General features: G+C 42.4%; 2 protein-coding genes across 5 annotated transcripts; one reads left to right on the top strand and one right to left on the bottom strand.

Annotated features, from left to right (window-relative positions):
• Nucleotides 1-803: 803 nt before the first annotated feature.
• ttc36 (tetratricopeptide repeat domain 36) lies at nt 804-2,270 on the top strand. Its single transcript, XM_067508498.1, has 3 exons — nt 804-967; nt 1,193-1,381; nt 1,933-2,270. The coding sequence occupies exons 1-3, from the start codon at nt 862-864 to the stop codon at nt 2,202-2,204; spliced, it is 567 nt and encodes a 188-aa protein (XP_067364599.1). The 5' UTR covers nt 804-861; the 3' UTR covers nt 2,205-2,270.
• Nucleotides 2,271-2,280: 10 nt separating this feature from the next.
• LOC137129399 (F-box only protein 40) lies at nt 2,281-6,617 on the bottom strand. Of its 4 annotated transcripts, none has more exons than XM_067508496.1 (3): nt 6,551-6,617; nt 4,497-6,368; nt 2,281-3,077 (listed from the first exon to the last, which is right to left on the bottom strand). In XM_067508496.1, the coding sequence occupies exons 2-3, from the start codon at nt 6,351-6,353 to the stop codon at nt 3,009-3,011; spliced, it is 1,926 nt and encodes a 641-aa protein (XP_067364597.1). In that variant the 5' UTR covers nt 6,354-6,368; nt 6,551-6,617; the 3' UTR covers nt 2,281-3,008. The 4 variants fall into 4 exon arrangements, with proteins under 4 accessions (XP_067364597.1, XP_067364594.1, XP_067364595.1 ...); XM_067508493.1 differs by having other exon boundaries at nt 2,281-3,058; XM_067508495.1 differs by lacking the exon at nt 2,281-3,077 and adding an exon at nt 3,107-4,348.
• Nucleotides 6,618-11,763: the final 5,146 nt, after the last annotated feature.

Here is an 11,763-nt window from a genome sequence, read left to right as displayed (position 1 = left end):
CTCAGGACTTACAGTCAGCGTAGAACATCTGCCTACGTTCCATTGGCTGCTAATCAATCTGGCAATGTTAACATTACCTTTGTGGAAATTAGTAACAATGAAATCAGCAGGTTGGTAAGAGACATGTCACTAAAGGGCAGATTGGACATAAGAAGAGCTCTGATTAGTCGAAAGAGATCAAAGATTCCTGTGTGGGTGGACTGTGGACTTGCAGGAGCTCTTACAGTAATTGTTTAAGCAAATGTGGACATTTAACAACAAAATGCCAGAAGACATTCTGACGCATTTCACTGATTAAACTGCCAAACAGTACAATGATGAGTAACCACTTACTTATGCTAGTCTGCATTGCCAGGACACACTACATTCCAACAGGAAGAAGAGAGGGGGCACTTTTCATAATGAGTGCTGCCAGTACATCACATACAATTTTCTCTTAGTAATTATGTACTTAATAAACCTGTGAAGCCGCGACTCACTTGTACCAGAACTGGATGCTTTTTGTAACGGTACCTCAAGCTTTTGAATACTGCTGCCACTGTATTTGTTAGCATCTAAATCTCCTACAAACCCTATGAGGTTTGGACAGCGAACCAAAAGTTTTTAATTCCATTTAAACATGTGTGAGAGCGTTTTTCCCGTCTGTGTCCTTTTTGTTCTAACTCTGCAGAGTGCAGTTTATCCCTGGTCCACATTGTTGAGGTAACTAAACACAGATGTGCTCAAAGTCCACCTCTTCTTCCGCCCCCTGCTTTGATTGGCTGTTGGAAATGGCAGAAGTTAAGTGTCGGGGGGGGAGTTATTTCAACTGTAACTTAGGTGTCGTGAATTTGCTTTTTTTTGTCATTTACACACTGTAAGATGGCTTCAGCACACGACAGAGCCGTACTCCAGGCTATTTTCAACCCCACCACCCCCTTTGGAGACATCCCTGGTCTGAACCAAGAGGAACAATTAATTGATGACGGTGAGAGTGAGCTGTCTTGATGCGCCTGTTACATATTATGTCATTGGCTTCTTTATGTTTATCATTTCATAGCATATTGAATTTATTTGAATGCGTTCCATACCTGAGAAACATGACATTTTAATCCAAGTTGAGTTCCGGGTGACATTTCTGTGTTTTCCACGCCACAGTACCTGTCAATGGAGTGTGAGTGCTTTTTCTAGCCTGTTTATCTTCCCCTGCCAGACAGTGGCTTTGACTCAGAGTTGCTGAAGCAAGTGAAGGAGTTGGAGGCGCGGGGTGTTTCGGCAGCAGAGGCTGGGGATTTGCGAGCTGCACTTCAACTGTTCAGCCAGGCTATCCACATCCTGCCTCATCGAGCCTCAGCCCATAACAACCGGGCACAGGCCCTGCGGCTGCAGGGGAACACAGCAGGTACATGCCACAAATTCAAAGAGAACCTTTCTCCATCCACACCGCGCAGCGTGTCGACATATAAGATGCTGAGTCTGAGGTCAGCATGACACAATGTCAGAGCTTTGTCTGTCTGATGCTCTTTGTCAACACTGTTGCTGTACATTCTCTTACCTGCTGTGTGTGACATCGGAGGCAGGGTTTCATACACATTACTGTGCAGAAGTTTCTGTTCGGATCTGTAGAAAATCAACATGAGCTGAATGATATATCAGGCGCCGAGTAATTTATACATATTACCATATTACCATACCATTACCATCATTTCATGTGAGTCTCGCTGCATGCAAGACGGTGTAAAATGAGCAGTCGAGTTTTGGAAAAGCAGTTTGCTATTGTACGTATTTGAAAAAACTCCTGTGTTTCTAATGTGTTTTGGGGGCTGCTGTACTTTTTGGAACATCAGGTTTAGGATTATTGAAGTCCAGCTGGAGCAGCCTATGAGACGCTACAAATTGAAAATCCACTTTCCAGACATGTGTGCACCTCACATTGCTCTCGTCTCCTCTCAGGAGCCCTGGAGGACCTGGACCGAGCCATCTCTCTGAGCGGGGGCAGTGGACGAACCGCCTGCCAGGCACTGGCGCAGAGAGGTCTCTTACGTAGATTAGCAGGCCGGGATGATGAAGCCAGAGCAGACTTTGAGAAAGCAGCTGCACTTGGAAGTGAATTTGCTCGACAGCAGGCTGTGATTCTAAATCCATATGCAGCCCTTTGCAACAAAATGCTGTCAGAGGTGATCAACAAGCTTCGCAGCCCTGAGGTGTCTAAGATCCACTTGTAAACCATTTGTAACTTTGAAGACATTTTCTGTGATAAACTCTGCGATTAATAAAAGAACAGTATTTGCCTTTGCTGCTGTTTATTCCACGTAATAAATTAGCTCGGCTGTAAGTCAAATTTATTAAACAGTAATGCCAGTGACACACATGCATAGATCATAGTTTTACTCATATATGTACGACACGTGATATCATGCTCAACGTTCAAATTTCAAACTTGTCTCATAGTGTGTGATGTGACTAAATACGAGGTACTTCAGCTTTTATCCAGTAGATGTCACTCATGTCAAGTCAGTCTGCTAACACTTACTTCTACAACTATTCACCACTATTCACCGCAGTGCTACAATAAGGTGGGACACCAACACTAGCCTGAGAACTGCCTGGCCTTGCTTTTATTAAAACAGTTGGTCATCACATTGGGGTCGTTTGAATTTTATTCTCCCATTAAACGTAAAAGCCATCAAGCTCGAAGCATTTTTGCAGGGTGAAAACATACGATGAGTGAGTCACATAAGAGACAATACCTGTTTGCAAGGTTTCAGCACACAGTTTTTCTCAGAACTCGCTTCTCTTTCTGTACAATAGTTGTATGTGCGGAGTCACGTTCCACTTTACAGATTTGTTGTTGCATACCGATGGCTTGTTTTGTGGGTCCGTCGCCTGAGCATTATTTCTTGATGCTTTGCTTTACCCCAGCGTTGTCTCTGACCTCTCCCAGGCCAGCTAAAAGCACTGGCTCAGTGCGTTCCTCTCTCTGGTAGAAGGCACATGTTTTCAGGTGATGTGACATGGAAGGCGCACTGCTAAAAGTCCATCTGTCCACAGAGGAAAACACTGAGCTGAACTCCCAAACCTGCAAAACACAGAAGATGCTGACGTAGGTGTGAGAAGCTGCTGTCGTAGCATCCATCAACAGACCTGCAGCTATAATGTGTGTCTAGACCTGTTTTTTTTTTTTTTTTTTTTTAATCCCACATGAGGGCAAGATGTTATTTCCGTATCCAACCATTACAAATGTATTCATATCATGCCCTGCACTGCGGAGCAAATACCCAGCTGTCACACACACACACAGTCTTATCAATACCTTGTCTTTCCATGAATAATCACATATCTGACTTGTTATGGTAGCTCTGTGTGTACTGGCAGCATAAGCCTCAGGCCATTCCACATCACTGATATCACTGGCATGCTATTTGTCCCATGATCACCGCGGTACCGAAAAGGTCAAGGTAAAAATACACACGTTTGTATGTACACTGTATTTATCTTCTATTAACTGCAGGGCAAGTTGTGTTTTCCGCCATATTTGAACATTGTTTTGCGGTTGGATATAATGTCTACAGTCTATGTTTTGTGCACCAAATATTTGCGTGGGGCTGCAAGAGCTTAGTTTTTATTTTATGAACCCATCTAGATATAACATTTGACTTAAACTGCCCTTTTGCAGCTGCAATGAAGGATTCTGTTACTTCACGTGCAGATGGGAAAACAAACTGTCTAAATAACTTTTTGAATTAATGTAATTGGAAGCTTTTATGCAGCTCTTAAAATTCCAGTCAGCTGGGGGTGTCTGTCAGGCTCAGACCGCGAGGCGTCCCTGCGGCCTTGTGGTCTAAGCCACAGGGTCTAGTTTAGTTGTCGGATGTAGACAAATCACTGGTTTGAGTGTTGCATGTGACCCCCTTCTCTCTTTTGTCTCCCATATCTCTCTACTGTCAAATAAAGGCACCCTGGCTGTTTCAGATCTGGATCGTGATGCAAATAATGTTTAAAAATGATGACTTTGTGACTTTAGCATGGGTTTTTCCTATAGGGTCAAAGTCAAAATAGGAGAAGACACTATTTTCATTTTCCATCTGTCCTCCAGTTGTCTGACCCCACACACAGCTGGCTTCTGATAGGAACACAGACAGAAGCAGCAAATCTCCGGTGAGGGCTTCAGAGGGAACCCATTAACTGTTGCCAACGCGGCAGTGATTCAGTTTGTGATGTTGTTGAGAGTCTGGAAAGTGTTTACAATCCAGCAGCTGTCAGGCTGCGTGAATGACTGAAATTTTCCAGTGACAGTCAACAGTATGGTGCCAGATAAGGAAAGGGGGACTAGTTTAGACGTCTGGCTTTGTGTTTCCTTTCCCTTCACCTTTATAAGATCAAGAGCATGACAAAAGATGGAAAGTAAATAAATAAAATGTTGTAATGTTCTTCTGCAATGCAGAGATACACGATTAGAAATTAGTCCAAAATCATACATTCAATTTTATGGCAAACGAAATCTGAAGAATACCTACTTTCTTTCGACATCTCCAGGAGCTTCCCCCATGGGAATATGTCTTTTTCTCCCACTTGAGGGACACCATCCCTCTGTCCTGCAACAATGTGGCACACACGTCTCTCATGAGATGGGATACCTGCGACAGCTGAGACAATGCGAAACTGTCAAGGTAAGCAGCAATGCGCTGAAGGATCTCGAGGGGCAGCCCGGCCAAGAGGTCCAGCCCATGCAAACCGTTTCTCTGAGGGCTGGGCGTCCTGTCTTTGCAGAGGGATGACGGGACTAGTGGCTGGAGGACAAAGGAGCTGACATTTTGGCAGAATTTTATTGTAGCTCGTTGACCCGCGGGATGAAGCCTGGTCTGGGCGAATGTGCAGCCGAGGTACGCTAAGGGGCAGCGTTGCTGTAGCCACCCACTTAGAGAGGCCTGGATGTCAGAGTGGACATTCCTGGAGTGAGAGCTGTATTCATCACGGCGAAAGAAGTGGCCACACATGTAGCTGAAGGCTGAGCTTGTTTTGTTGTGTCTTCTGGTGACAGGTTCTGCTTCTACGTGGACATAAAGGCCACGAGGCTTGTCCGCTATGACATCGGCAAGAGATGCAGATGTTTTAAAGGGGGCAGAGGCAAAGTCGTATGTTTGCGTTCCCATATTTACATAAAGACCATCTATCCCCGCGCTCTCTGAGATGAAATGTCCTTTCATCTCCTTTTCCAGGGTGCACAGGAGAGTGGCACTAACCTCGTCACTCTTTGGAAGATCCTCAGTTGACACGCCCAAATCCGCAGTGTCAACACACTGGTGCGTGGTCTTGGTTTTGCGCGCAGGATCCTTCAGGTGGCTTCTCTTTGCTCGATAGCTGGTGGGAACATTAAAGGAGCGGACGGTTTGAACCTCGATGGGCTCGAGGTTCCCGTAAACGAAATCCTTTTCTCTCGGAGTGCAGGCAGCGAGTTGGCCAAAATTAATCAACATGGTCCCGTTGTGCACCAAGTACATGTTATATTCTCCAATGTTGACCTCTTTGCCTAACCTCTCAAGGACCCCATCTTGCCATGGTGCAAGGCCAGTCACACCATCCACGGCCGGAGCAGCAGCAGCAGCAGCAGCTGTGTTCTCTCTTTTCTCACCCTGACAGCCGAATGAAACCTGACCCTCTTTTTCCTGTCCCCTTTCCTCCTTTTTATTCAGGTTTTTCACAGTTTGCTTACACCCTTCCATCTCTTTTGCAAATATTTTCTCCCAGGAGCTGTAGTTTCCAATGCTCCCCACATCCCGGCTTGTTGCCAGGGCATCCCGCTCCTCTTGACTCAGTTCTTCATTCACCATCCGTGTGCAGCCATTTTCTGCATACTGGCCACAAACCAAAGAAAGTGCTGCTTCCTCCGCAGGACACTCGAGCCCAGAAGCCACATCCTGAGGAGGGGGATCCTCCATCACCAGCTCAGGAAAAATGTGATTCATTTTGATGGATCGAAACAGCCGCTCTTGGTCCCTGAGCGCCATGGCAACATCCAGCTGAGGCTCAGTATGAAGGTTTTCTGAAATATTTCCGTAGAAGTTCCGCTCTGTTTCCGACACAGGCCAGCGATTCCACTCCTGAGAGCAGCACACCACACTGGCAGGACAGGCCTCCAGGTGCTTAGCCAGCCTGTGTCGTTGCATGGTGAGAGGACAGCCGTAGCTGGCATTGAGGCAGGGCACAGTCTCATTTGGACAGAGATGCTGGTGCTCCTCTTGCTTGCACATGTGGAGGGTGGCGCCGCAGTTTTTTCGACATTTGATGACCATGCATGAGACGGAGACCTGCACCGGGACTCGGCAGTGGATGTTGTGACACTCGTCACAGTGCTCATGGTGACCCACTGGCATCTTTCTGCCCTTCACCTTCAGATAAAGAACATGCAGATTTCAATTGCTCTTTCCAATCTGTTTTGCGAGGTTTTTCCTAAACAAATGTACTTAAAATTATTATTTTACTTTCTGAAAACAAAGAGAAATCCCCGTTTTAGGAAGTAAAACAGCTACAGCTACTAACAGCAGCAACAATAGCGGTAAAAACTTCTCACCCCTTTGTTCCTCTGTTCCTGTCACCTTGTGTTTGCTGACACCTCTGAATAACCTGTGCACTGTGTCTGGGACATTATAAATAGGCCCAACAGAGGGGCAGACAGGCCTTGTGGGGACGGGGCACCATTGTCACACAGCCATTAGGAATCAAGGTCAAGTTACAGCCGACACCACTGATTCATGGTGTGAGGGTGGCGACAGTAGCAGATCAACAGCTCCAACTAAATGTTTGAAAAACGGTTAGTGTATTGCACAAGCCTGTACACACTGTCGAAACTTTCCCATTTCCGGTAATTAGACAGTATGTGTTTGCATTTCCTTTCAAAATAAAAGTAACTTTTGAAATTGATGACTAACAAAAAAAAAAAAAAAGGATTTTTAATTAATGTGTCTCTTTACTTTAATTTCAGGAGACATTTTAAATGAATCATTGCCAAAAACCAAAATTTTACATAGGTGGTGTGACACTATTGACTATATTTCATAATCACAGTCGTCCACTAGATGTCAGTCACACACTTTGAAAAACTCCAGCAGATGTTTGTCGAGACAGAGGAATTGTATTTCTTGGCTTAGCTGGATTTTGTTTGTTTTTTTTAAGGTTAAATTGTAAGATCGGAAATAAAATGTTTATGATGTTTTGAAAATGGATGAGTTCATTTGAATTAATCTCCCATTTTTGCAATTGATTGTTTTTAAGTTGTAACTGAAATGTACAGCCTTGAAGCATGTGTTATTCAATTACTTGTTTAGAGCATAGACATTATTTTTAAATGCCTTGTCCCATTTGTGTAATAGCTGACTAATTAAGTCACCATGCAGTGGCATTGTAAAAGAAACCACAACTTTTCATATTCCAACAAAAACCTTAGCTTCTTGTCGATTCCAACGACGTGTGGATCTGATTTCGAATCAGATTTTCTTCAACATCCTTGTCATTCGTGCCATGTCTTCCATCCCGCAGAAACATTGGGTTGTGCAACATAATGGGGCATTGATCCAATCTAACGAGTCTTTAAGTGATTACACTAATTTACATTAAGGCTGGCTGAACTATCATTCTTTTAACTTCCCCACATTACCCACAAAACACCTTCTGACACCTATTTTCTGAGTGCTGGATTCGCAGTCTGCAGCTGGAAGTCTTTCGAGCAACTTCTTTTTTTTTTTTTTTCACCTGGCAAAGATTACAACAAACAGCTTATCAGAGGCAGCTGCTTCACTCTCTATAGGCTCTGCAATCAGCATACATTTCATCAAGAGACGGAGAGAGAGAGTGAGAGAGAGAGGGAGACTTTAATGTGGGAAAAAACTGTTCTATTTCAGTGGCTTGTTGCTATACAACAACACCACAGCTGTGACCGGAGAGTTCTATTGTTCAGGTTAGACAGTCAAAAGGGGGTTTTAAAAGCATGTGTACGACTAATAAATTAATTAGTTAGTTAAACTTTATTTATGCACATTATTGTTGCCGATCTTCAGCAAAGGGGATTAAGAAGGAGAAGGCCACGAACAGTAAACTCACCACACTGCCGTTGGCGATTAGCCTTCAACCGACTGCAGTGTCACAGAGTAAACGTGTCATTTGGAGGATATCGTTATATTTTAAGGATGTCTGTAATTATATTTAATACTTTATTTCGTATTGTCACTGCGATCGCAAACGGGATGTGTGGACTTTAAATTTTTAAAGGAACAGTCCACTGCTTTTATGGTGGTGTGTTAGATTAGAAGATAGTGGTAAGAAGTAGTGAAATGTTTTACTTCAGTAAAAGTACTATTACAACAGAGTACAAAAACTCTGTTACAAGTACAATTAATGGCTTCACTATAATGAGTTATTATTTAGAAAGGCTCCATCATTAATGAATATGACATCATTGGATTATTTGAACCAACATACACACTGTTTTAAGGATCATATGTTTGGAATCTAATAATTTAAAAAAAATTAAGTAATTAAAAATTACTTTGAATGCTGCTTGGTAGTGTGTGACTTTCACATCATGGCGCAATAAAGCCATATTATTATAACTTCCTTCTTAAATGCCTCACAACTGTAATTCAGTGCAGTACTGTAGTAAATGTACTTAGTAAGTGTACTTAGTTACTTTTCAAAAGTAAAGGACACCATTCTTAAATCTCACTAACGGTACAAAAGTCCACCAACCAGCACATCAAAAACTCCCAAATTAACACATTTCCTTATTCTTATTAGTGCAGTACACACAGGACCTGTATTTTGGTTTTAGCCCTGACTGTAGCAGTAGCCAAAAATCAGGGGAGACTCCTGGAAGTTACAGACGTGCACACAACCTCCACAGGACAATGAACAGTTATTGTTACACTTTAAATTTGAATGGACACGATATAAAACGTTAATTAACGAGCTTTCGAGACAGCGGGACAGGTGGGTTTTATAACCATTGTTTAGCTCCGTCCACTGGCATAACAATCGACAGACGGTGGAATAAATCTTCTCGTCTAACTCCTGTTCAGAAAGGAAATAAAAGTATTTCTCAAAACTCTTTAGTCCATTTCACACACAAACAAAGGACAAAATGATCACAGCCTGAACGTTTCATTGGCTGATACTTTTTCAAGGAGTTAAGCTTGTTCTAAATTGTTTTTGGCACTACAAATTATGGGTATTTTGCTTATATATATTTATTGGAAATGTTGAAATTGACATTCTGTATTTGGATGGGATGTGTGATAAATAATGAGCAAAAGTGTCTGATGTGTATATGGAAAATGAGTAGTCATTTTGTAGTCAACAGGGTTTTTGAGTTGCATTAACAGATTGTAAAGTATCAAGATGTTTAACACAACATAAAAGTCTGACTTAAGAAAATTAATTTCAACACACACTTGAATGAACTTTTATGCAACCTGGCAGCTCCAAAAGAGGATAATTACAGCCTGTCCATTTTTTGTAGAGCAGATTTGAACAATTCGGAGGCTACGGGTTAATGATTCATGCAAGCTTCATGTCATTTAACTCTAATTTAATGTTCTGAAATGTGACCGGACAGCTTTAGATGGCAGCGGGGGGGGAAAAAAAAAATGTAAAACTGATTAATATTCAAGGCATTCAAAAGCTGTCAGCACACAGCAGGCCTAATAAAAGCATCACTGATTTCAAGTTTTATATTAAAGATTTTCCTGTTTCCACCAACACACCACTTACAGTTCATGCTTACGTGCAGAGCTTCCTATAAATCTCACCCAGTTTTCTGAGATTTCCCTCTTACTGCCATTCCTCATTAAGATTGCCCCCATTTTAGCTATTCCATCGAGTTTATTATCTGGCGAAACATATTAATAAACCCAAACCGTTGGGCAACAACACAGAGGGAAATCAGCGAATGCTGATTTTTCCAGTGACCCACGAAACTGTGTTGGTGCTGTGTTCTTTTTTTTTTTTTTTTTTTTTACAGAGCTCAGCCCAGCAGAGGCCTATAAATAAGCTGTGGACAACTATGGAAATGTGTGATGAAAATAAAAACTGTAGTAACTCAAAGGTGAGTCCAGTTTGGACTGAGAACGAGTTCATGCTTTGGCTATGAAATCACAGCAGAGAAAATGGCAACAGAAACATAAAAAGTGGCTACTAGGTAGATTGAGGTAGAAGTGGACAGTTTTTTTTTCGCAAACCTTCCACATTACTAGTTGAGATTTTTTGATACTGCCCAACGTTGCATTAATTTCTGATTACATGGACATCAAACGCTTCAAATGCAAAGCAGGATGCTTTTTTGACGCCGTTTTTCATAGGTGGACCCATAGTTACTTGCAAGTCTACGTTGAACCTTTGAGACTGACTATAATGTTTTTGTTCATTGTTTTATTTCAGTACTGTTTATTACTACTGGGTGAGTTGGTATCAGATATTACATCAAGTGAAAAAAACATTTGTGTTAAACTACAATAACCTGGCCACTAGGAGACAGCAGGATATCAAATACATATGACATATTATTAAATATCTATTTGAAGAACCTAGGTTTATTATTGTTCCAGTTTATTTTAGCTCTGTTTTTGTCTCCTCCAACTGCCCAAAACTGAGGTAAATATAGCAACCAAGTGGTCCACTAGGTTCCCCAGTTAATGTGTCTCTGTGCTAGTGGTGATTCAGCTCATTAAAACTATAAACTATCTCTATCATCTTAAGGCACTGGAGTATCTTTAACCTGACATTGGTTATTATCCCAGAGCTGTAGGATCCTTTTAATAGCATGTGCCTTTGGCTGAGCATTACACTCAGGCCCCCTTTCGACAACACAGTGTAGCATATGCTCAGCCGCAAATAGGAGGGAAAAAAAGTAGAAGGCCCAACTTCACACCTAGTTTTCACTTTCTCATTATACAACCTCCTTCCTCCCTTCCCAGTTAATTAAGAGTGGGTCACATACGTTTTCTTTAAAACCCCTCTGCAGTTTAAGTCTCCAGCCTCTTGTTGGACCCGACTGAGTCAAATTGAGATGGTTTGCTAACCCTGACCAACGAACACGCAAATGTTTATGGGCATATCAATTTAGCTTCCAGCCATTCTGCACCCAATATTCTGCTTTTAATTACAAAGACTAATTAAAAGTACCTTGTAATAAAGTCTGTGTAGGTTCCCCCCCCCCCCCGGGCAGGGTACTTTGTGTCATTTTGCATCATTAATGAGGAATATGCTGAAGAATGACAAAATCTCCAAAGTTGTAAAATGAGACATTTCTCTCCACTTGTTTTCATCGGGGTCTAATAAGAAGGAGAAGGAGGACACAGTGTAGGGGAAGAATTCAACACCAAGCAATTTCATGCCCAATATAAAGTCGTAATAAATGACAGATCATATAAAATTCATGAAAGTAGTAAAACGGTTTGTTGTAGTCAAGTTAAATAGTAAAGTGCACTGAAGCCATTTATCAGTTCTGTGGTGTCCCTGCAGCAACTTTTATATGTGCAATGTTCAGACCCAGCGTCGCTCTTTCCATGTGTCTCACATGCAGAAAACACAGATATGGGGCCACTCTCACCTCATGGTTGGTGTTCACTGGGCAGCCACAACCTGAACACCACCGGGAGGGCAAATGGTCAGGGGTCAGCACGGGACACAACTTTATGCTCGCCATGATTATTACTGTAGGTGTCATAACACACGAGTGCCCACGCTGACCCCTGTCCTCTACAACACCAACACATCATGTCCACCTGGAGCTGC

The sequence above is a fragment of the Channa argus genome, chromosome 6, assembly GCF_033026475.1.
Source record: "Channa argus isolate prfri chromosome 6, Channa argus male v1.0, whole genome shotgun sequence".
Taxonomy (NCBI): domain Eukaryota; kingdom Metazoa; phylum Chordata; class Actinopteri; order Anabantiformes; family Channidae; genus Channa; species Channa argus.
Note: the sequence above shows the minus strand (reverse complement) of the source record. Positions and strands in the feature narration are given on the sequence as shown.